Source organism: Cervus elaphus, chromosome 23 (assembly GCF_910594005.1).
Source record: "Cervus elaphus chromosome 23, mCerEla1.1, whole genome shotgun sequence".
Classification (NCBI taxonomy): Eukaryota; Metazoa; Chordata; class Mammalia; order Artiodactyla; family Cervidae; genus Cervus; species Cervus elaphus.
Genome location: NC_057837.1, coordinates 22,812,927 through 22,839,362, shown reverse-complemented (window position 1 = coordinate 22,839,362; position 26,436 = coordinate 22,812,927). Strand labels below are relative to the sequence as shown.

Here is a 26,436-nt window from a genome sequence, read left to right as displayed (position 1 = left end):
GGAAACATCCGGAGGCCTACCTGAACCAAGTGGAGAGGAGCCCACACTGAGGCTCTGCACACTCCCATTCCTGAGCGGCGTGGGGGATTTCTGAAGACTAGAGCTGGTGACACTCCCTGCAGCTGATGCTACAGACGACGTTGGAGAGGCAGACGAGACTGAGAGATGAGCAGCACTCTCCTGATTTCTGTTTCCTTTTGGTCTCCCAGGCCCGTGCTTGCTTTGCTTATTGCCTTTTCTTTTCTTTTCCTTTACAGTTTCTTCTTCTATGCCAGAAGTTTGAGCCCGCTTATATCCTGCTGTAGGGAGGCTGGAATTACCCAAATCTCCAGGTGAATTTTCAAAGCTTTTAGGCTGCGAAATAACAGCTGAGGCTGAAGGGAGACCAATTATGGAACTAAAACTATTTACCCCCCCTTCCTGGTTTCCAGACTCTCCTTTATGTACATCTTTGGTTGATGATGACTGCTGGGAGTGAGTATAACTGTCATTACGCAGATCTGGGTCTGTAAAGCTCAAGAAATCCTGGGGAGACTGTACAGAACTTCCCGAAGATGATTTTACACTGCCTGGAGTTCCTGAAAAACTGCCTGTAGTGGGGAGAAAAAAAAAATGGGGTAGGAAAAGAAAAAATTGGATGCAAAAGTTCCCATGAGCAGTAGAAACGATACAATCAGCAAAAAGAGAGGATGAAAAAAAACTAACTATAAAACCAAGGACATCAGTATATAACTCAGCTAGATTTTTTTTTAAAGATTACTGAAATCAAGTTTATCTATAAAATTATACTTGTCATTTTATAGTTATTAAATTATTAACTCTTGAATTACAAGCTATTACTTGTAAAATTACCGAGATATAAGATGTGGTTTTTTCAACCTACCTTTTACCATGGTAGCATTCCTCAATTCTTCCCCAAATGCCTTATATACGCTGAAGAAGGACTGAAGAACAGCAAAGTCTCAAGAAGACTTTCAAAAGACTATGAACTCTGAATGGCATGGGGAATCGTCTCTTTTTCAATTAAGATAGGATTATAAATGTTCCCAACATATAGTAAGAACCAAACGATGTTGCTTCAGTCGTTAAGTTCAGAGTTTTAACTTCAAGATAATGTTGGTGAATATTTATCATTATCACTCAGTTACATCTACCCCACCAAAACATGAATTCGATAAAATAATAATGATCACATGGAATAATCTATATAACTCACATTTCTCCCAGTCTACTTCTCATGGAGCTGCATAAAGAAAAGAGACCAGCCACTTACATTTTGCTGCTGCTTTTATGAAAGTAAAATCATAGGAGAGGCACCTCTCATAAAACTTCCAAAACTGCTTATTTCCCCCACTTTTTAGTTAAAGAATACTAGTACCCCATCATGTCATTATGAAATATAAGAACCTCAAGGTTCTTATTTACCAGGTGAAACTAATGGCTGTGATGAAATAAGTTCAGTCCACCATTTCACTTTATCAAACTCTCTCGTCACACTTACCAAATGAAGTAACACACATTTAGACTCAGTTTTGACCACATAACTATTGTGTTTCATAAAACTAAACTATATCAGGTTTTAACTATTATACTTAGAAACAAAAGCTCAAAATGAAGTGTTCTGTTGGCAGTGGAAATTCCAAGCTAAATACTAAATTTTATTATAGAGCACATTCATAGGTAATCACACATAAATCCACTTAAGTATTCAGAAAGGCATTTTTCCTTAACACACAAGAAATAATTTATTTTTAACTAAAGTCTCAAGGTTTTGGTTTTTAAATTTTAAGTTCTTCTGAAATGGCTCATTTAGAAAACAGTAACAGTTCTAAAATTTAACTTTTTCAAGAGAATATCTGCCTTATTCATTTATGAAATTACATGTACTTCTGTGACCATTTTCAGGCCATTTCTGTACAGAAAAATATACATATTAAGAAGCCATTTACATCACATCAATCATTTAAGTATAACTGCAATTTGCCACTTAATTAGCAGCTATAAAGAAGTTCTTTATTATCCATTCTGATCTGTCACCATCTGTCCTTTTCCTGCACATTTTTGTTTTTACAGCTGGTGTCAAAAGCTCACAACAGCAAGGCAAATACTTTAAAACATTTAGTATATGCAATGCTTTAAATGTATATTTTCTAAAATTCACATACAATCCTGAAATTAAAAAAGAAAAAACACAATTACTTTCAATGCTCTACTATAAATTTCAACTTTTAAAACTTTTTAGAATATTACCTCAGATATGCAAACATAACACATCTCTATCATATCTTAACAGAAGCAGGGAAAGACTCCAATGTTGTTAAGTTTAAGAAAATGAGAGATTTCTTTTCTAAATGGATTAGTACTTCAAAGATACGATTAAAAGCTCAAAAATGCAATTTTAGCAGTACAAAGTAAGGTCTTTGTTACGGAGAAGAAATAACTGAATTCTGCCAATCACATTCAAAATGTGATTGAAGTTACATTAAAAATTACAATTTTATGAGAATTCCTTGGCAGTTCAGTGGTTAGGACTCAGCACTTTCACGGCCACGGCTTGGGTACAACCCTTGGTTGGGAAACTAAGATCCTACAATTCGTGTGGCATGGCCAAAAAAAAATAATAATAATAATTACAGTTTTACTATTATCCAAAGTATCATAAAAATAATATACAGTAAATTTATTACACACAAAATAGCAAATTTAGCATTTTCTTTTCTACCTAACTTTTTGTTACATGAGGAAAAAGGAAAAAAAAAATTTAGGACTTGAACATCTTGAAATCCAAAAATAACTTAGTTTAAAATATATGAATATACTTTATAATGAAGAGGTCAGTGACTAAGCAATCTTTCTACATATTCAAATTATTTCCTGGCAGATTTTGGGTATAATTTTTATCATCATCAAAAGTTTGAATAGGGTAAAGGAAAGGACAGCTTGCCCCTCGTTTACTCCTAGGAGTCAAAGGTCAGGATGGGAGGTGGGGGAGAGAAGGAAGCCTTTATTTTATACTTTAATAAATATATTTGGAACAGTTTTGAACATTTATATTTCTCAAAATACTTATGTCCATGATAAAATTATACAAAGTAAAAACCTAGAATATTTGGCTAACTGATTCTAAAGTTTAGCTGAGTTATTCTGTTCTCCAGAAAAGTGTTGCCATTTATTAAAAAAAAACACAGCATGCCTTGTTAATTCTGAATATCAGTTAAATAGCAAATTATTTTTTCAGTATAAGTATGTCCCCAAAGAATGCATAAAACATATTTACAGTGGAAAAAAAAAGTTGTTTAACTAAAACTCACAATTGGGTATTCATAATTACCAAAAGATATGGGGCTTCCCTTGTAGCTCAGTCGGTAATGCATTAATAATTAGTAACTATTATTTACTGAAAACTATTTAGCTCCCCTAAAAATTACTCAGTACTTGTTCACTTAATAAAAACGTATACTTTAACAGTTCTAGTGTTCAACTGGGAAAGATAAATAAAAGCAATTTATAAAATAGAATGACTTTTCTATTGAGCATAAAGGAAAGGAAAACTCCAGCTTTTATTGTTTTTCTCCCCAAACTTTTAACTTTATTCCACATCTATTTTAACATTTAAAAAAATTACAGTTCAACTTTAGAAGCACAGGTCATAACACAAGAGGAAAGTGAAGGTCCCAGAAACATTTTAAGAAAGAATATTAGTCTTTGAAGTAATCTTACTATAGCAACTAATCAAAAATAACCTCTAATTATCCAACAGTTATAAGCAAAAAGTAAATTATTTTATAAAACTTAACTACTATTGATCATCATAAGAACAAGTATTTCAACTAAAACATCGTAAGTAATACCTTGCTGGAAAGGACTAGCAGCTGACACAGTCGTTCCTGGATTCCTTCCACCAGGCTTTCTTCCCCTTTGACCTGAGCTGTGAGCCGAAGATTTCTTCCCTTTGCACTCTGACCCTCTAGCCTCTGAAACATCTTTTGCACTAGTAGTGTGCGAAGAGACTTCCTGGAAATTCGCATTTGTAAATCGAGCTGCAGTATCTTCCAAGCGCTTCAAGGATCCAGATATAGAATTGCTGCTAGTGCTTGTATAAGTCTAACATTTTGATTGAGAAAGGAAGTAAAAGGAAAAACAATTGATTACAATTTGTCTACAAGAGGAAGAAAGATGGCACATTAATAATAAATAATTATTGGACTTGTAAAATAAAAATATGAAAACTTCAGCTATAAAAATAAGTCAGTCTGCCTAAGAAAAATCAAGCAAAAGTTTATTTTAGAGTCTGGTATAAATTTTTCTTTTAAAAATGTAGATAATTTATAACATGGTTGTTTGAGCATTCAACTGCAGCAATTAGTAAAAGTACCTATTAGTTGTTTTATTTAGTGACTCAGAGTAAGCAACATGGAAGATATTTGTTTCTCAAGAAGCATCATTTTCAACAAAAACATTCCACTTCTATTTAAACCAGTTTTAGTGCCCAGCACAGGAAGGCAACATCTAGAAAGAAGCAAGGTACTACAATTTCATTAGTGGGCCACATCCATGAGATTGTAAGGATCTAGCATAGGTCAGAGCAAGAACTTTTAAAATTGAGGTGAAGGCTGCTTTTCAAAAGGGAAAGCTTAAAACCCCTGAAACAGAAACCATTTTTTCCGAGTATTTAAGTAGAGACAAATAGTTACATTTCGCAGTTAAGATTTCTAAAAATTAAAAGTACAATTATACCATAAAACTGATTCCCAATCATCCCCTATATTTAGTTGCGGGGCGGGGGGGGGGGGGTGGGGGGAGAGAGCCAAGAGAAAGACTGATTAAATGGTTTTCAGTTTTTAATAACCATTTTAATATAAGGTGTATGCAAATAAAGACCAATTGAATAACTATGAAAGTATGATGCCAGATGTAAATTAATCAACATGCTTTGAAATGAAAGGTTTGTTTGATCCAAACAGTGTTGTCATTGTTAAACTGGTGCCTGGACTTTAACTAGACCTAAATTTTTGTTGAATAAATATAAATACTTCTAATACATCTACCTGAAATCTCTGATGGAACACAAATAAAAAATCTGAAAATATGCAAAACTGAAATTTCCCAAACATAACAACCATTCAATACAAAACATCAGATAAATTCGAAAAACAAGAAAATGACGATGATAAAATCAGGTTTGTTACCAAATCATTTGTAGCAAATCAATGTTCAAAGAAAGTAATAAGAGAATACTTCAAATGTTCTGAAAACCAAATATTCTTTACTATTACTTTTCTGCTACGTGCCTCCCTGGTGCTACACCCATCCCATAACATCACACATCCAAGAACAGATTTTCATCATCAAATACAAAAGACATTATTATCTCATAAAAATTAATCACTGTTGTAATAAACTATAATTCACAAATAAGAACAAAGTTTTCAAAGTATGTTTCAGGAGAAAATAAACTCCCGCTTAACAAACCAATCATATTTAAGTTGATTAAACTTCATGGATGACCTCAGAAATGTGAACCTTTCCCATCCAGATAGTTCACTTTGGAAATCACCTGAAATTTCCTTTACAAATATTTTTTCCTCCAATAATTCGAGTTGATTCTGAGGTTTTCCATACCACTCATCTGACCCTAATGAAGTTTAAAAGTCATCTAAAGAAGGCTTTTGAAGGTGTTCTTCATTCAAATATTCTATGTGTCAAATAAGGAAAAGGAGAGAAAACTGGATAGAATACCAACAACAAAAATAGACTAGCTTTCCTGGTGGCTCAGGGGTAAAGAATCAGCCTGCCAGTGCAGGAGACACAGGTTCAGTCCATGGGTCAGAAGGATTCCACATGCCACGGGAGCAACTACTTATGCACCACATCTACCTGAGCCTCTGCTCCAGAGGCCAGGAGCAGCAACTACTGAGCCTGCGTGTCATACGACTGAAGTGCAAATGCTCCAGAGCCTTTGCTCTGCAAAAAGAGAAGCCTGCGCACCAACACAGCAGAGTAGCCCCCACCTGCCGTAACTAGAGAAAACCCATGCAGCAACAAAGACACAACCAAAAACTAGTAATTAAAACTTAAAAAAAAAAAAAAAAAAAGGCTATCTGTTTCCACATATCCATCTAAATTAAGGCTAGTCAATCACCTTCAAGTTAGGCTTCAGCAGTATGTGAATATGAAGATGTACAAGCTGGATTTAGAAAAGACAGAACCAGAGATCAAATTGCCAACATTCAAAGGATAATGGAGAAAGCATGGGCATTATAGAAAAACACCTACTTCTGTTTCATAGATTACACTAAACCCTCAGACTGTGTGGATCAAAACAAACAGTGGAAAATTCTTAAAAGAGATGGGAGTACCAGACCACCTTAACTGCCTCCTCAGAGACCTGTTTGCAGGTCAAGAAGCAAGTTAGAACCAGACATGGAACAATGGACTGGTTCAAAATTGGCAAAGGAGTATATCAAGGCTGCACATTGTCACCCTGCTTGCTTAACTTATAAGCAGAGTACATCATGTGCAATACTGGGATGGATGAATCAAACGCTGGAGTCAAGATTGTCAGGAAAAATATCAACAATCACAGATATGCAGGTGACATCACCCTAAATGCAGAAAGCAAAAAGGAACTAAAGAGACTCTTGATGAAGGTGAAAGAGGAGAGTGACAAGCTGACTTAAAATTCAACATTCAAAAAACTAAGATCATGGCATCCAGTCCCATCACTTCATGGCAAACAGAAGGGGAAAAAGTGGAAACAGTGACAGATGTTACTTTCTTGGGCTCCAAAATTACTGGAGATGGCTACTGCAGCCAAAAAATTAAAAGATGCTTGCTCACTGGACGAAAAGCTATGACAAACGTAGTCAGCATATCATAAGTGGAGAAATCACCTTGCCAACCAAGATCCTTCTAGTCTAAACTATGGTTTTTTCCAGTAGTCATGTATGGATGTGAGACCTGGACCATAAAGAAGGCTGAGAGCCAACGAATTGATGCTTTCAAATTGTGATACTGGAGAAGACTCCAGAGTCCTTTGGAAGGAGATCAACCAGTCAATCCTAAAGAAATCAACCCTAAATACTCATTGGAAGGACTGATATTGAAACTTAATCGCCAATACTTTGGCCACTTGATGCTAAAAGTCAATGCACTGGAAAAGACCCTGATGCTGGGAAAGATCAAGGGCAGGAGAAGGGGGGTAAAGGGGATGAAATGGTTGAATGGTATCACCGACTCAATGACCATGAAAATGCACAAACTCCAGGAGACAGTGAAGGACAGGGAAGCCTGGCATGCTGCAGTCTATGGGGTCACAAAGAGATGGACACAACCTAGCAACTAAACAATGACAAATCTTCCCAAGTCACTTAATAGGATATCCTTGCTTACCCCAGCACAATAAGTATGTCTACAAATCCAACAAAAACATGATATTTGGAAGAAAAGGTATTATAAAGAAAGTAATTAATGAAAATTACACAAATTTTAGTGACCAAAGTAGTAATAAATTAATCATAACATTTTATTTGTTATAAACCTCAACACCTAAGTTTCAAAAGATATCACAGCTTTCTTAATCAGAAAGAAAAACTTTCAGCCAAAGATTCTACCACTTAAAAAAATTATACATAATGAAAAGGGAAAAAAAGGCTCTATAGGTTTTACTCAAACAGTCCTCTACCTTAATGCCAAGTTTGTAACTTAAGAGTATTTGTTTCACAACATGCTGTTTAAATAATATGGCACTGTGGAGTTCCATTACAACATACAATCAATCAAAACCAAGAAGGCGGAGGAAAAAAGTATAGGCAGGAGGACAGCCAAGGGAGACACAATGAGTAGGCTCTCAACATCACAAACCTCTGTTTTCTCAGTCAGTTTCACAACCTACATAACTCTTACATATAAGCATCTCACTGCTCTGAGACCCATGATAGTGCTTAAAAATACAAATTTTTCAAATAATTGGCCATAAAATACAAATTAACAACTTCAAATGGTACACAACTAAGTAAATATAGCCTTGCTTATTTCATTTCTACTAGAGATAAAATTGGGTATCCGGCTATAGTGACAGTCTTTAGAGAACTGTATAAATATTTTGTGATTTATAGGTAACCTAATGAATCTTTTAGGATAGACATTTAAAATATGTTTGATTTTTGTTTCATTGCTAACTATAATTATTAATTCTCAGATTAAACCAACATACCTACTAAAAAAATAAATAGCATTAATTAGGAACAAAAAATATTTCTAACTTCAAACCAAAATTTTTATATTCATAATTAGTCAAAGACTATCAGAGGTAACCAAAGAAATAGCAGTTACTTTTTTAAAGGTACAGTTGTCTTACATTTTATTCTACAAGGCTCTGTAATCCATGTTTGGGAGAGGAGGCACAGAGGGAATGAAAACGACCACAGCTATGCCTTCCACCAACATGATGAAATAGAATAACGCTGGTTAAAATTTTTCTTAAATTATGTACTATTCAAGCCTCTCATAAAATTCACAAATTTTTCACTAGCCCAATTCTTAAAATACAGCACAGACACTACCAAACATGAAGCACAGAAATTGTGAACAAAACAAAAAGATTCACAGAATGGGAAAAAATACTTGCAAATGAAGCAACAAAGTATTAATCTCCAAAATATACAAAGAGCTCATGCAGCTCAACATAAACAAACAAACAACCAACCCAATCAAAAAACTGGGCAGAAGATCTAAATAGATATTTTTGTATGTCTTTTAATGAAGACAGATTCCCTGGTAGCTCAGCAGGTAAAGATCACGCCTGCAACACAGGAGACCCCAGTTCTATTCCTGGAGAAGATTCCCTGGGAAAGGGATAGGCTACCCACTCCAGTATTCTTGGGCTTCGTTGGTGGCTCAGTTGGGAAAGAATCTAACTGCAATGTGGGAGACATGGATTCAATCCTTGGATTGGGAAAATCCTCTGTAGAAGGGAACAGCTACCCACTCCAGTAAACTGGCCTGGAGAATTCCACGGACTCTATAGTCCATGGGGTTGCAAAGAGTGACACGACTGAGTGACTTTCACTTTTCAAAGAAGACATACAGATGGCCAAAAGGCACATGAAAAAATGTTCAATATCATTAATTATTAAGAGAAATGTAAATCACAACTACAATGAAGTATCACTTGACAAACTAGTCAGAATGGCTATCATCAAAAAATCTATAAACAATAAAGGTTAGAAAGGGTCTGGAGACCTTTCTACAGTGTTGGTGGGAATGTAAACTGATACAGCCATTATGGAGAACGGTTAGGAGGTTCTTTAAAAAACTAAAAACAGAACTACCATATGACCCTACAATTCCACTCCTAGGCAAATACCTGGGGAAAACTGTAATTTGAAAAATTACATGCACCCCAAGGTTCACTGCAGCACTATTAACAATAGCCAGGACATAGAAATAATCTAAATGTCCAACAATAGAGGAATGGATAAAGAAGATGTGGTACATAGTGACAATGGTATATTACTCAACCACAAAAAAGAACAATATAGGGACTTCCCTGGTGATCCAGTGGCTAAGACTCTGCACTCCCAATGCAGGGAGCCTGGGTTCAATCCCTCGTCAGGGAACTAGATTCCACATGCTGCAACCAAGATCTGGTGCAGCCAAATAAATAAAATGAATATTTCTTAAAAAAAAAAAAAAAGAAGAAGAAGAACAACAACAATATAATGCCATTTGTAGCAACATGGATGGAACTAGAGATTGTCATACTGAGTGAAGTAAGTCAGACACAGAAAGCAAATATCATGTGATATCACTAATCTGTGGAATCTATAAAAAGGGTACAAATGAACTTATTCACAAAACAGATGTAGAGTGGCAGATGTGGGAAACAAACATAACTTACCAGGAGATAGGAGAAGAGGGATAAACTGGGAGACTGGGACTGATACATAGGCACTACCATGTATAAAATAGATGCCTGATAAGAACCTACTGCGCAGCACAGGGACCTCTACTCAATACTCTGTAATGGCCTATACGGGAAAAGAATTTTTAAAAAGACTGTATGTATGTATATGTATAACCGATTAACTTTGCTATACACCTGAAACTAACACAACATTGTTTATCAACTATGTTCCAATAAAAGTTTTTAAATTAAAATAAAAACATGAAACACACAAAGAAGAAAGACTTTTTTAACGTGTCAGTGACCTATGGGACAACATTCAGTTCAGTTCAGTCGCTCAGTCGTGTCCAACTTTTGCGACTCCATGAACTGCAGCACGCCAGGCCTCCCTGTCATCACCAACTCCCGGAGTTTACTCAAACTCATGCCCATCGAGTCGGTGATGCCATCCAGCCATCTCATCCTCTGTCGTCCCCTTCTCCTCCTTCCAATCCCTCCCAGCATCTGATGCTAAAGCTGAAACTCCAATATTTTGGCTACTTCAGGCAAAGAGCTGACTCATTGGAAAAGACCCTGATGCTGGGACAACATTAAGAAGCCTAATTTACATGCTACTATAGTACCCACACCCAAAAATGGGGGAGGGGGAGGTTGTGGGGAAGGAAGGAAGGAGGAAAGGACTTAAAAATAATTATAGCAGAGGGGAAAAAAAAGAAAAAGTACTTTGAATAAATAATAGCAGATAAAACTATAAAACTTAATGAAAACAATAAAACCTACAGATCAACTAACTTCAAGTACAAGAAATATGAAGAAAACTCCATGAATGCACATCATAATTATCTAATTATCACTAAAAACCAAAAATAAAGAGAAAACTATAAAAGCAGCTGGCGGAGGGGGTCGCCGCTGGTGAGGGAAAATGTCTATGTTCTAAGAAACAAGGGTAAGAATGAAAATAAATTTCTCCTGAAAAAGATGCAAGGTAAAAAAAGAAGTGTAAAATCTCCAATGTACTAAAAGAAACAATCATTAACCTAAAATTCTAAAGTGAGTTAAAATATCTTGCAAAAACACAGGCAAAATAATTGTTTTACAGATTTTTTTTTTTAAAAAGCTGACAGAACTAATCACCAGCAGTAAACCATAGTAACACCATAGTAAACACTGCAGGTGGTCTTTTAGGAAGGAGGACAACAATGCAAATGTGAATGTACACAAATCAAGAGCACTAGAAACAATAATTACATGGATAAATATAGAAGGTTTTTTAATTACTTAAGTCTCTTTTTAAAGTAATCGATGATTTACAGCAATAATAGTAACAATTGTGAGGTTTATAAAATATGCAAAAATTTTAAAACATCAAAGAAACAGGTTCAAAGAAAAAAGGGTAGGAATGGAAGTATATAGTTGCAAGGTTCTTATGTGGTATATGAAATAGTGTAATATCTCTTGAAGGCAGACTCTGACAAGCTAAAAATGTATAAACCCTAAAGTAACCAATAAAAATAACACAATGAAGAATTATTACTAATCAGCCACAATGGAATCACCAAAAATGGTCAATGAGAAAAAGAAAACGAAAAATGATGAGCAAATTAAAAAGGATTAACAAAGGATAGATTTAAATACAACCATATAAATAATCACATTACATGCAAATTACCTGAACATTCCCATTAAAAGGCAGAGATTATAACAGTGAAAAAAGAAATTCAAGACTTCATGTTGCCTACAAAAAAAACCCATTTAAACAATAAATACAGAAAGATATTAAAAGCATGGGAAAGACATAGCAATCTGACACTAATTCAAAGAAATCTGAATTCATAACATTAATATCAAAGTACATTTCAAACAAGGAATATTACCAGGATGAAGATGTTTATTCAGCAAGAGGATATAAGAATCCTAAATGTTCTGTAACTAATAAGAGACCTGCAAAATAAATGAAGCAAAAACTGAAGAGAAAAAAACAAATAACGAAATGTACAGTTATAGTAAGAGAGGTTCATTTCCTTTTCTCCATAATTGACTGAACAAGTAGAACAAAAATAAAAAACAAAAAATTGAAAATGAATTATAACACAAAGATATTGAATGAGAAATCAACAAGATGTGAAAAATTCCGAAAATATTTCAAAAGTAAATGAAACACTTCTAAGTAACCTACAAACAAGAAATCAAAAGGAAGCCATAAGATATTTGTTCAATAAGTAAAATGAAAATACAACATGCCAATATCATAATTTGTAAGTGGTGCTTAGAACAAAGGTTTTATTTAATGGCCTTAAATGTCCATACTAGCACTTCTAGATTCTAGTCAGCATTTAATAAGGAACTTTGAAGCCTTCATTCCATTCCCAACAAGTAAAAAGCCTAAGAAACTGAAAAGTTAGTAACTCTTTTTTGATGCGTCAGAGAAGTCAGGCCACAGGGCAAACCGCCAAAATGTGACAGACAGATATAGAGGATCACAGCATAGCCAAACAGAAATCTCCATGGCAACCAGTATTGGAGTAGGAAAACCTCAAGTGTGACTAACAAATTGCTGAAGGTTAAGTGTGTACATGACTGAGAGATAAAAACACTCAGGACTCAATCATAGGGAAGCCCTCAAACTTTCCAAGTTTCACCTCCAGGACACCTACCCAAGTCTTGATAGTGAATACCAGAAGAAAAAATACACGCATGCTTCCATAAGGGAAGGGGGGAAAGGAAGATTCTGAAAAATGCTAAGGTATTCTGTTCTTAGTAAGACCTCTTCTTAGGGATCTACTCTACCAGAGCATCATCTGCTGGGGTTGTATCAGAGCTTCAAGTACATGGAGGAAGGGAAATATCCAACTACAACCCCCACCCGCATTCTGTCCCACCAAAGCAGGGTAGGGGGTGAGAATCACTCATGGTTCACAGTCCAGGAGCACAGGCTCACCAAAAGACTGAGAACTAACCAAAGGAATATAGAACGCTTTCTGTCCCTTTTACCATCACATTATTTAAAAAGGCCTACTTATCATACTTGCTTTTATCCAGTATATCATACACATCTTTTCACAAAAAACTATAAGGCACACTAAAAGACACATCTACAGCATGAAAAGAATAAACAAACATCAGAACCAGAGACAGATACGGCAGGATTGTGGGAATTACCAACCCAGGAATTCTTTAAATTATGATTAGTATGTTAAGGGTTTTAATATAAAAAACAGCATGCAACAACAGATGGATATTGCAAGCAAAAAATGAAAAAGAAACTCTAAGAAAAAATTAAAGAATCTTTGAGATCAAATGCTCTATAACAAAAATGAAGACTTTGATGTACTCACTAGCACACTGGGCATGGCTAAGAAAAGCATCTCAGAGCTTGAGGATATGAAAATAGAAACTTTGAAAAACGAAAAGTGAAGAGAAAAAACAACTAAGAAACACAGAACAATATCCAAGAATCACAAGACAACTATAAACGGTGTAAACACAGTTGTAGTAGGAATACCAGAAGGAAAAGAAAGGAACAGAAGTAATATTTGAAGGAATAATGACTAGGAATTTAACCAAAATTAAAGTCAGAAACCAAATCAGATCCAAAAAGCTTTGAGAATATCAAGATAAAAGCCAAAAAGCAAGCATACAAACAAAAAAACACAGGCACATAATACTGAAAATGCAGAAAATCAAAGATAACGGAAAACACTCTCGAAGAACCCAGAAGGTGGAAAGCTTTACCTACAAAGGAGCAAAGATAAGAATTACAACTGATTTCTCTTCAGGAGCAATGCAAACAATGGAGTGATGTAAAATATTCAGTGTTGAGGGAAAAAAAAAAACTAGAATTCTGCACGCTGCAAAATTATCCTAAAAGAGTGAAAGACAAAGACAAAAACTGAGGTAATTTGTTACTGGTAGCCCTGCCTTGCAATAAATGTGAAAAATTCTTCAGAGAAGGAAAATGAAACAGGTCAGAAACATGGACTTATATAAAGCAGCAATCAGAGAATGAATCAATGAAGGTAAAATAATTGATTTTTCTTACTCTTAATTGATTTTAATAGTTTGCTCAATGATACATTTGATTATATAGTTATATATTCATATGCTAGAATCCCAGGGATGGGGTCGCACAGAGTCGGACACGACTGAAGTGACTTAGCAGTAGCAGCAGCATGCTCATGTGTAAGTGAAATGAATAACAGTATTGACAGAAAAGACAGAAGGCATAAATTAGGAATTCTTTGTTATTATAAGATATTGTACTACCATGAAACAGTATAGTGTTATTGAATGCAGCCTTAGATACACTGTAAAGACATACTGCAAACACGAGGACAACCATGAAAGGAAAAAAAAAATACAACTTATATGTTAAGAACTGAGAGAAAAAGAAATCATATAAAACATCAAATAAAAACCACAAAAGGTAGAAAACATGTGAAAGACAAAAACAGGAACAAAGACCAAGACCAACAACAAAAAAGTAACGGCTTTCGCAGATACTAACCTAAACTGTATCAACAAATCATCCTAAACATATAAATGGTCTAAATATACCAATTAAAAGATAGAAATGGTCACAGTGAATCAAAAAGCAAGACTCAAGTGTAGTAAATATAGAGACACACTGTGGTTAAAAATCAATGGATGAAGAAAAAAATCAATAAATGGAAGAAGATAAGCCACGCTATCACTAATCTGAACAATCCAAGAACTGGATTGTTCTGTCTGTATTTTGAACAGAACAGACTTCACAGCAAGGAAAGTTAACAGGAATAAAAACTGACATTATATAACAATAAAGTTATCAAGACTACAAGATAACACAGAAATCTTTCAAATGTTTCTGCCTGACATCAAAATACATGAGGCAAAAACTGATGGAACTACAGCAGATGAAACCTCTCCTATAAGTAGAGATTTTAACATCCCTCTATCAGAATTGGACAAATCCAGCAGGCAAAAAATCAGTAAGGACGTACTTGAACTGACCAACATCATTAATCAGGTGGATATTGTGAGGTGAGCAGAAGTAATGCCATGGCAGGCAGCTTAAATTAGGAGTAGGCCTTCCTACTTCTGGGTGGTAAGATTATCAGGCCACCTGGATCAGCTTTCGCTTAACACTGACCGCTGTTTGCCAATTAGGACCGGGACGAAAACCCCCGGGAAAGCCCCGCGCGCGCAAAAGTTTTGACCAATGAAATTGCTTTGCAATCCGCTTAAACCAACTACCAACGGCGTGTGCTCACCCTATAAATTTGTGTAACAGCTTGGGCTCGGGGCTCTCTGACCCCACACCACTGCGTTGGATGCGGCAGGAGCCCTGACTCGAGTCAGCAATAAACTTCCCTTTTTGCGAGTTGCATTGTCTTGGAGGCCTTCTCTCTTCCCGCTCAGGGATTCGGACATCGGGCATAACAGATATAACTGACATCCACAGACTACTGTATCCAATAATAGCAAAATATACATTCTTCTCAGACTCACGTGGCACATTCATTCACCAAAACAGATCACATTTTGCACCATAAAACACACTTCAACAAATCTTAAATAGAAATCTTATAATGTCTCCTCTCAGACCACAACGTATATAAGAAAAAAATCAATTACCAGAAAGAGAGCTAAAAAAAAAAAAATCCCAGAATGCCTGGAGATTAAACAACACAATTCTACACAACATAAAGCTCAAGAGAACATTTTAAATATTATAAACCAAACAACAATGAAATTACAACATCAAAATTTGTGGGATACAGTAAAAGCAGTTCTTACAATTAAATTAATAGCACTGAATTCTTTTTTAAAAAACATATTTTTAGTCTTTACTAAATGTCTTACAAATATTGTTTTTTGTTTTTTTTTTACCAACTCTCACATCCATACATGACTACTGGAAAAACCATAGCTTTGAGCAGGCGGACCTTTGTTGGCAAAGTAATGTCTCTGATTTTTAATATACTGTCTAGGTTGGTATTACCTTTTCTTCCTTGGAATGAAATGTTCCCTTGGCATTTCCAGTTTTCTTGAAGAGACCTCTAGTCTTTCCCATTCTATTGTTTTCTTCTAGTTCTTTGCATGGATCACTGAGAAAGGCTTTCTTGTCTCTCCTTGCTATTCTTTGGAACTCTGCATTCAGATGGGTAGATCTTTCCTTTTCTCTTTTGCCTTTACCTTCTCTTCTTTTCTCAGCAATTTGTAAGGCCTCCTCAGACAACCATTTTGCCTTTTTGCATTTCTTTTTCTTGGGAATGGTGTTGCTCATCACCTCCTGTACAATGTCACAAACCTCCATCCATAGTTCTTCAGGCACTCTATCAGATCTAATCCCTTGAATCTATTTGTCACTTCAACTGTATAACTGTAAGGGGTTTGATTTAGGTCATACCCGAATGGTCTAATGGTTTTCCCTACTTTCTTTAATTTAAGTCTGAATTTGGCAATGAGGAGTTCATGATCTGAGCCTAGTCTTGTTTTTCCTGACCGTACAGAGCTTCTCCATCTTTGGCCGCTAAGAATATAATCAATCTGATTTCGGTGTTGATCATCTGGTGATGTCCATGTGTAATCATCTCTTGTGATGATGGAAGAGGGTGTTTGCTATGACCAGTGCTTTCTCTTGGCAGAACTCTGTTAGCCTTTGCCCTGCTTCATTTTGTACTCTAAGCCCAAACTTTCCTGTTATTCCCGGTATCTCTTGACTTCCTAGTTTTGCATTCAAGTCCCCTATAATGAAAAGGACTTCTTTCTTTGGTGTTAGTTCTAAAAGCTCTTGCAATGGACAATGGAGTACATGTATACTTTCAAACCAAGTTTTTCTCCAGATAAATGCCCAGGAGTAAAATTACTGGGTCGTTTTCTAAGGAACCTCCATACTGTTCCAAAAGCCTATCTTCTTGCCTATTTCCATAAACCAGTCTCATTCTTCTAACTCCTTTTATCACAAAGATGCATTTTAAGATATGGCATCCAATGAGATCCTTTCATCTGCCAGCAGTTCCCAATAAAGAACAATTAACTATATGGGAGTCTGGGATTGACACAGACAACACTGTTATATTTAAAATAGATCACCAACTAGAACCTACTGTATAGTACACAGAACTCTGCTCAATATTTTGTAATAACTTAAATGGGAAAGCAATTTGAAAAACAATGAGGGAAAAAGAAAATATTGTATTTAGTTAAGTCTAACACATGTTACGGAGAAGGCAATGCCACCCCACTCCAGTATTCTTGTCTGGAAAATCCCATGGACGGAGGAGCCTGGTGGGCTGCAGTCCATGGGGTCGCAGAGTCGGACACGACTGAAGTGACTTACCAGCAGTAGCGGCAATACATGTTAATTACACATGTACCATTACGTCATGTGACACTGAGAAAGGAAAACACTACCTGTTCAACCATCACCCGGTTTTTTCCCCTTTGATTTACAAATTTACTTTACACTAAAATGAAACCAACAAGCCTTAAAAAAAAAAAAGTGACTACAGCAAGGTTTCAGAATAAGCTTAATATAAAAAAGGAAACTGGTTTCCCATATACCAGGAAGAAACAAGTTGAATTGGAAATTATAAATACAATACCATTTACAATAGGTAAATTAAATCCTTAGGTTAAATCTAACTAAATATGTAGAAATAAATATGTATGAGAAAGAAACAAAACTTTGATGAACAAAATTAAAGAACTAAGTAAATGGAGAATTTTTCCAACTTCAAAGATAAGTTGCCAATATCATCATCAAAATGTCCCAATCTCATCTACAGATTCAAAACATTCTGAGTCAAAATTCCAGCATTTTTGTGTGTGTGAATATTGATAAATTGATTCTACACAAGAAGAAGCAAAAGACCCAAAATAGCCAATGCAGTATTGAAAAACAAGTTGGAGCACTGACATTAACTCAATTTCAGACTCACTATAAAGTTACAGTAATTAGGACATCATAGTATTGATGAAAGAATAGACAAAAGATCAATGGAACAGATAGCCCAGAAATAGATCCACATAAATACTTTCACCTGATCTTTGACAAAGTGCAAAAGTAATACAGTGAAATAAAGACAAGCTTTTCAACAAATGGTGCTAGAATATTAAATATGCACATAAAACCAAAAAAAAAGGAATCTACACACAACACATATCCCTTACAAAAACGAACTCAAAATGGACTACAAACTTAAATGTACAATAGAAAACTATAAAACTCTTTATAAAGAGTTTATAAAACTCCTTGTTTAACCAAATGAACGTATGAGCCATGCAGTGTAGGGGCACCCAAGACAGAAGGGTCATGGTGGAGCGTTCTGCCAAATGTGGTACACTAGAGAAGGGAATGGCAAACCACTGCAGTATTCTTGTGTTGAGAACCCCGTGAACAGTATGAAAAGGCAAAAAGATGAGAGTCAATTCCTAGGCAGGTTGATAAGAAGTCCGGGGTCCCTGAGGAGGAGAAAGGGGTCAGGGGTTCTCCAGGAGGAGGAAAGGACAAACTTTTTTTTTTCCTCTACATTCCTTAGTCACATAGAACTAAGTTTTCCACCCGCCGCCCCCCCCCCTTCTTCTTTAAGCCTGGAACTGATGATTACACAATTCAGTTTAAGTGCTGTACTATATAACAACAACGTATCCTGCTTGAGGACAGTTTCTCCTTCCTGAAAACCTTCTGATTAATTCTGATATCTTAAAATGTATCTTATGGGAGAGGGTCTGGTAGGATCTTTCTATTGTTAAATTGTAATCCTGTTATCCTAAAATGTATATTATGGGACTGGGTCTGGTTCAGTTCAGTCTTCAGTTGAGTCCGACTCTTTGCAACCCCATGAATCGCAGCACGCCAGACCTCCCTGTCCATCACCAACTCCCGGAGTTTACTCAAACTCATGTCCATCGAGTTGGTGATGCCATCCAGCCATCTCATCCTCTGTCCTCCCGTTCTCCTCCTATCTTTCTATTGTTAAACTGTAATCCTGTTATCCTAAAATGTAAATTGTGGGAGTGGGTCTAGTAAAATTTTCACAAACTTGAGACATTCTTTTGATTTATTGTAATAACCAATTAAAAAAGTATATAACTCCCTTGCTAACACGAGCCAGGGGTGTACTCTCAATTCCCCTTCTGATGTCAGAAGCTTTCTCCATCCCTTTTTATACTCTACTAAAACTCTGCAATACAAAAGCTCTTGAGTGATCAAGCCTGGTTCCTGGTCCTGAAGTTTAATCTTCTGAGATCACGAATCAGATACCATTCACTGTAAGCTGTCAAAGATATGACACTAAAGCATGAACACCTCAGTAGGTGCCCAATATACTACTGGAGAAGACAGGAAAATAATTCCAGAAACAATGAAGGGATGGAGCCAAAGCGAAAACAACGCCCAGTTGTGGACATGACTGCTGATGCAAGTAAACTGAGGCTGTGAAGAACAAATATTGCATAGGAACCCGTGATGTTAGGTCAATGAATCAAGGTAAATTAGAAGTGGTCAAACAGGAGATGGCAAGAATAAACATTGACATTTTAGGAATCAGTGAACTAAAATAGACTGGAATGGACAAATTTAACTCAGATGACCATTATATCTATGACTGTGGGCAAGAATCCCTTAGAAGAAATGGAGTACCCCTCATAGTCAGTAAAGTCCTAAATGCAGTTCTTGGGTATAATCTCAAAAATGACAGAATAATCTCTGTTCATTTCCAAGCCAAACCATCCAATATCACAGTAATCCAAGTCTATGCCCTAACCAGTAATGCTGAAGAAGCTGAAGTTGAATGGTTTTATGAAGAACTACAAGACCTTCTAGAACTAAGACCAAAAAAAGATGTCCTTTTCATTACAGGGGACTGAAATGCCAAAGTACGAAGTCAAGAAACACCTGAAGTAACAGGCAAGTTTGAACATGCAGTACAAAATGAAGTAGGGCAAAGGCTAAGTTCTGCCAAGCAAATGTACTGGTCATAGCAAACACCCTCTTCCAACAACACAAGAGAAGACCGGACACATGGACATCACCAGATGGTCAATACTGAAATAAGACTGATTATATTCTTAGCAGCCAAAGATGGAGAAGCTCTATACAGTCAGCAAAAACAAGACCGGGAGCTGACTGTGGCTCAGATCATGAATTCTTTATTGCCAAATTCAGACTTCAATTGAAGAAAGTAGGGAAAACCACTAGACCATTCAGGTATGACCTAAATCAAACTCCTTACGACTATACAGTGGAAGTGACAAACAGATTCAAGGGATCAGATCTGACAGAATGCCTTAAGAATTATGGACAGAGGTTTGTGACATTGTACAGGAGGCAATGATCAACACTATCCCCAAGAAAAAGAAATGCAAAAAGGCAAAATGGTTGTCTAAGGAGGCCATACGTATAGCTGAGAAAAGAAGAGAAGCTAAAGGGCAAAGGAAAAAAGGAAAGATCTACCCATCTGAATGCAGAGTTCCAAAGAATAGCAAGGAGAGATAAGAAAGCCTTCCTCAGTGATCCATGCAAAGAAATAGAGGAAAACAATAGAATGGGAAAGACTAGAGATCTCTTCAAGAAAATTAGAGATACCAAGTGAACATTTCATGCAAAGATAAGGACAGCAATGGTATGGACCTAACAGAAGCAGAAGATATTAAGAAGTGGCAAGAACTATACAAAAAAGATCTTCATGACCCAGATAACCACAATGGGGTGATCACCTACCTAGAGCCAGACATCCTGGAATGCAAAGTCAAGAGGGCCTTAGGAAGCATCACTACAAACAAAGCTAGCAGAGGTGATGGAATTCAGTTGAGCTATTTCAAATCCTAAAAGATGATGCTGTTAAGTGCTGCACTCAATATGCCAGCAAATTCGGAAAACGCAGCAGTGGCCACAGGACTGGAAAGGTCAGTTTTCATTCCAATCCCAAAGAAAGGCAATACCAAAGAATGTTCAAACTACTGCACAATTGCACTCATCTCACATGCTAGCAAAGTAATGCTCAAAATTCTCCAAGTCAGGCTTCAACAATACGTGAACTGTGAACTTCCAGATGATGAAGTTGGACTTAGAAAAGGCAGAGGAACCATAGATCAAATTGCCAACCTACTCTGGATCATCGAAAAAGCAAGAAAATTCCAGAAAAACATCTACTTCTGCTTTACTGACTACGCCAAAGCCTTTATGTGGATCACAACAAACTGTGGAAAATTCTTAGAGAGATGAGTATACCAGGGTACCTGACTTGCCTCCTGAGAAATCTGTATTTCAAGAAGCAAGGTCAAGAAGCAAGAGTTAGAACTGTTCATGGAAAAACAAACTGGTTCCAAATTGTGAAAGGAGTATGTCAAGGCTGTATATTGTCACCCTGCTTATTTAACTTACATGCAGACTACATCATGCAAAATGCTGGACTGGATAAAGCACAAGCTGGAATCAAGATTGCAAGGAGAAATATCAGTAACCTCAGATATGCAGATGACGCATTCCTTATGGCAAAAAGGAAGACGAACTCAAGAATATCTTGTGAAAGTGAAAGAGGAGAGTGAAAAATCTTGCTTGAAACTCAACATTCAAAAAACTAAGATCATGGCATCCGGTTCCATCACTTCGTGGCAAATAGATGGGGAAACAATGGAAACAGTGTCAGACTTTATTTTCTTGGGCTCCAAAATCACTGCAGATGGTGACTGCAGCCATGAAATTAAAAGACGCTTACTCCTGGAAGAAAAGCTATGACTAACCTAGACAGCATATTAAAAAGCAGAGACATTACTTTGCCGACAAAGGTCCATATAGTCAAAGCTATCGTTTTTCCAGTAGTCATGTATGGATGTGAGAGTCAGACCATAAAGAAGGCTGACCCATGAAGAATTGGTGCTTTTGAACCATGTTAATGGAGAAAACTCTTGAGAGTCCCTTGGACTGCAAGGAGATAAAACCAATCCATCCTGCAAGAATTCAGTCTTGAATATTCATTGGAAGGACTGATGCTGAAGCTGAAACACCAATACTTTGGCCACCGGAGACGAAGAACTGACTCATTAGAAAAGTTCCTGATGATGGGAAAGACTGAAAGCAGGAGGTGAAGAGGATGATAGAGGATGAGGTGGTTCAATGGCATCATTGACTCAATGGACTTGAGTTTGAGCAAGCTACAGGAGTTGGTGGTAGACATGGAAGCCTGGCCTGAGGCAGCTCATGGGGTCGCAAAGAATAGAACACAACTGAGTGACTGAACTGCACTGATAAAATTTTTAAAAATAACGTAAGAGAAAACAGGATAATCCTTGTTTTGGTGATGGCTTTTCACCTACAACACCAAAGGCATAAACTATTAATGAAAAAATTGGTAAACTGGATTTCTTTAAAATGGGAAATTCAAGAAATGAAAAAAGTAAAATGGAAAACTTCTACTCTGCAAAAAGAAAATAAAAAGATATAGTACAGACTGGTACAAACTAATTACAAAAGACATATCTGATAAAAAAGACTGCATCTCATATAAAGAACTCAAGAAAGTTAACAGTTAGAAAACAACCAATGTGATTTTTGAAATGACAAAAAATCTTAACAGACACCTCACCAGTATTCTTGCCTGGAGAATCCCAGGGACGGCGAAACCTGGTGGGCTGCCGTCTATGGGGTCGCACAGAGTTGGACATGACTGAAGCGACTTAACAGCAGCACCAAAAAAGATATACAAATGACAAAAAACCATAAGAAAAGATACATGCTCTAGATCCTATGTCAGCAGACATAATTTAAACAGTATTAAAGTAACACCAATGGCTACAGAAGATGTAGAGTTACTGTTACTGCTACTCTTTGCTGATAGGAATGCAAAGTGATTCAGCTATTTTGGAAAACAGTTTGGCAATTTCTTACAAAACTGAATATAAGAGGGAATATACCCTAGTAGTCCAGTGGTTAGGACTCAACACTTCTATTGCCAAGGGCCCAGGTTCAATGAGTCAACAGAGAACTAATAGCCTGCAAGCTGTGTGGTGAGACAAAAAAAAAACAAATGAAACAAACAAAATCCAAAAAAAGAAAAACAAAAACAGGGACTTCCCTGGTGGTCCAGCAATTAAGACTCCAAGCTTCCAAAGCAGGAGAGGCAAGTTCCATCCCTGATCAGGGAAATAGGATAGCATATGCCATAAGATGCAGCCAATGAGGGAGGGGAAAAAAAAAAAAACCCAAACGAAAACTAATCTTGTAATTCAGTAATCATGCTCCTAGTTTTTTACTGAAAGGAGGTGAAAAACTGGGTCCACACTAAAACTTCCACATGGATATTTATAGCAGCTCTATCCATTACTGTCAGAACCTGGAAGCAACCAAGATGTCCTTCTACAGTAGGTGAATGGAATGTTCAGAGAATGGAATATTATTCACCTGTAGAAAAAACTCAGCTATCAAGCCTCAAAAAGATACACAAATCTTGAATGTACATTACTAAGTGAAAAAACGTCTGAAAAGGCTACACATTACATGAATCTAAATGACATTCTGAAAAAGGCAAAATTATAGAGACATTAAAAATTTTTGTGGTTGTCAGGGCTTGGGGAGACAGGGCAATGAATAGATAGAAGACAATATTTTTAGGTTAGTGAAATGATTCTGTAGTGGTGGATGCATATCCTTACACATTTGCTAAAAACCACTGAAAAGAATGTACATCAAAACTGAATCCTAGGTGAATGAGGCTTGAAACTTCTAACCCAACTCTTAAAATATAAAGAAATACCATATCGTTTAAAAAAATCACACACACAGGAAATTAACAAGTGATATGGTATTATAAAGTTCATAAAAATTTTGAAGAGATTTTGTTCAAATTTCACAAAACTTCATGCTAGTGTCCATTATTTATTTCCATACCTTATTCAAGACTCCACACTGTATTTAATTGCATTCAGCAGCTTCAGAAGCATGTAACAAAGTCTGGTGAATTATCTGCTCATTTTTATGCTATTACAAATATTTTCTAATTTTCTTTGCTCTCACTTTCTTTGCTCTCACCCATCATTTAAAAGTGGACATTTAATTTCCAAATACGTGGGGTTTTGTTTAAAGTATCTCTAATATTAATTTCTCATTTTGATACTAATTTCTCATTTAAATGCTTTCTTCTCTGTAATCACTCTGTTTTTTTCAGTCCAACTTTATTGAGGCCTTTGACGGCTAAGTCAAAGATCTCGCTTAGTAAAGGTCACACTGCCCTTGAAAATAAGTGGGTTATTTTCAAATATCTTTTGATATTGATTTCTAACATAATTACACTGTGATAAAAGAACAGACTCTGTATGATTTCAATATCTTTAGACCAGGAAATGTTTGCACCTTGTTTTATGTCCCCAAATAAGTTCTAGTGTCTCTTCGTTTACAGTCTATGGGAACTCGAATAGAATTTGTATCTTACTGTTGTGTGAAAATTTTATCAATCTTCATTATGTTGAATTGGCTCATATTTCAGGTCTACTATAGCTTTCTTAGGTGCTTGTTTTTAAAATGGTTCTCTCAAGAAGACTTAAAAATAGCTGAGAAAAGAAGAGAAGCAAAGGGACAAAAGAGAAAGGAAAAATATACCCAACTGAATGGAGAGTTCCAGAGATTAGCAAAGAGAGATAAGAAAGTGTTCTTAAGTAAATAATGCAAAGAAATATAGGAAAACAATAGGATCGGAAGGATGAGAGATGTCTCCAAGAAAATTGGAAATACAAAGGGAACATTTCATGCAAAAATGGGCACAAGAAATCCTGAACAGAAACAGCTAGGACCTAATAAAAACAGTAGAGATAAAGAAGAGGTGGCAAGAAAACACAGAACTATACGAAAAAGGTCTTAATGACCCGGACAACAGTGTGGTCACTCACTTAGAGCCAGACATCCTGGAGTGCGAAGTCAAGTGGGCCTTAAGAAGCATTACTACAAACAAAGCAGGTGGAGGTGATAAATTCCAGCCTTTGATATTGAAAATCCTAAAATATGCTGTTACAAGTGCTGCACTCAATATGCCAGCAAATTTGGAAAGCAGCAACAGTCATAGGACAGGAAAAGGTCACGTTTCATTTCAATCCCAAAGAAAGGCAATGCCAAAAAATGTTCAAAATGTAACAGGAAGGAAAGGGGCAGGGCACACCTTTTGAAAGAATAACACACCCCAAGGACACACAAAAAAATTAGAATCAAATAGGATCAAGACGGCTGAAAAAACCAGACCTTGATCCTCAATCAGTAAGTGAAATGACACACCCAGAGGTGCCATGACAGTTTCACCTCATTGTCAAAAGACCAAGGAATGGGCGATGGCCCAAATCCTGGAAATTTCCATCCTTTCTCAAAAATCGGTAGAATAATCCTCCTACTCATTAGCATATGGAATTCAGTTCAGTTCAGTTGCCTCTGACTCTGCAACCCCATGGACTACAGCATGCCAGGCCTCCCTGTCCATCACCAACTCCCAGAGTTTACTCAAACTCATGCCCATTGAGTCGGTGATGCCATCCAACCATCTCACCCTCTGTTGTCCCCTTCTCCTCCTGCCCCCAATCCCTCCCAGCATCAGGGTCTTTTCCAATGAGTCAACTCTTCGCATGAGGTGGCCAAAGTATTGGAGTTTCAGCTTCAGCATCAGTCCTGCCAATGAACACCCAGGACTGATCTCCTTCAGGATGGACTGGTTGGATCTCCTTGCAGTCCAAGGGACTCTCAAGAGTCTTCTCCAACACCACAGTTCAAAAGCATCAATTTTTCAGCACTCAGCTTTCTTCACAGTCCAACTCTCAAATCCATACATGACCACTGGAAAAACCATAACCTTGACCAGACGGACCTTTGTTGGCAAAGTAATATCTCTGCTTCTTAATATGCTGTCTAGGTTGGTCATAACTTTCCTTCCAAGGAGTAAGTGGCTTTCAATTTCATGGCTGCAGTCACCATCCGCAGTGATTTTGGAGCCCAAAAAAATAAAGTCTGACACTGTTTCTACTGTCTCCCCATCTATTTCCCATGAGGTGATGGGACCAGATGCCATGATCTTAGTTTTCTGAATGTTCAGCTTTAAGCCAACTTTTTCACTCTCCTCTTTCCCTTTCATCAAGAGGCTTTTCAGTTCCTCTTCACTCTCTGCCATAAGGGTAGTGTCATCTGCATATCTGAGGTTATTGGTATTTCTCCCGGCAATCTTGATTCCAGCTTGTGCTTCTTCCAGCCCAGCGTTTCTCATGCTGTACTCTGCATATCAGTTAAATAAGCAGGGTAACAATATACAGCCTTGACGTACTCCTTTTCCTATTTGGAACCAGTCTGTTGTTCCATGTCCAGTTCTAACTGTTGCTTCCTGACCTGCATACAGGTTTCTCAAGAGGCAGGTCAGGTGGTCTGGTATTCCCACCTCTTGCAGAATCTTCCACAGTTTATTGTGATCCACACAGTCGAAGGGTTTGGCATAGTCAATAAAGCAGAAATAGATGTTTTTCTGGAACTCTCTTGCTTTTTCGATGATCCAGCGGATATTGGCAATTTGATTCCTCTGCCT

The 26,436-nt window shown here is 36.7% G+C and overlaps 1 protein-coding gene across 7 annotated transcripts in view; it reads right to left on the bottom strand.

The window, feature by feature from the left end:
- Positions 1–26,436, bottom strand: part of MLLT10 (MLLT10 histone lysine methyltransferase DOT1L cofactor) — a 217,849-nt gene that overhangs the window by 72,388 nt on the left and 119,025 nt on the right. For all 7 annotated transcript variants that reach the window (XR_006337182.1, XR_006337183.1, XM_043884647.1 and 4 more), the window contains exons 10-11: positions 3,852–4,104; positions 21–590 (exon numbers count right to left, since the gene is read on the bottom strand). Coding sequence is in view for 5 of the 7 variants with exons in the window: in XM_043884647.1 (XP_043740582.1) it covers positions 21–590; positions 3,852–4,104 (823 nt within the window). In the remaining 2 variants the exon portion in view is untranslated. The remainder of the gene's footprint in view (positions 1–20; positions 591–3,851; positions 4,105–26,436) is intronic.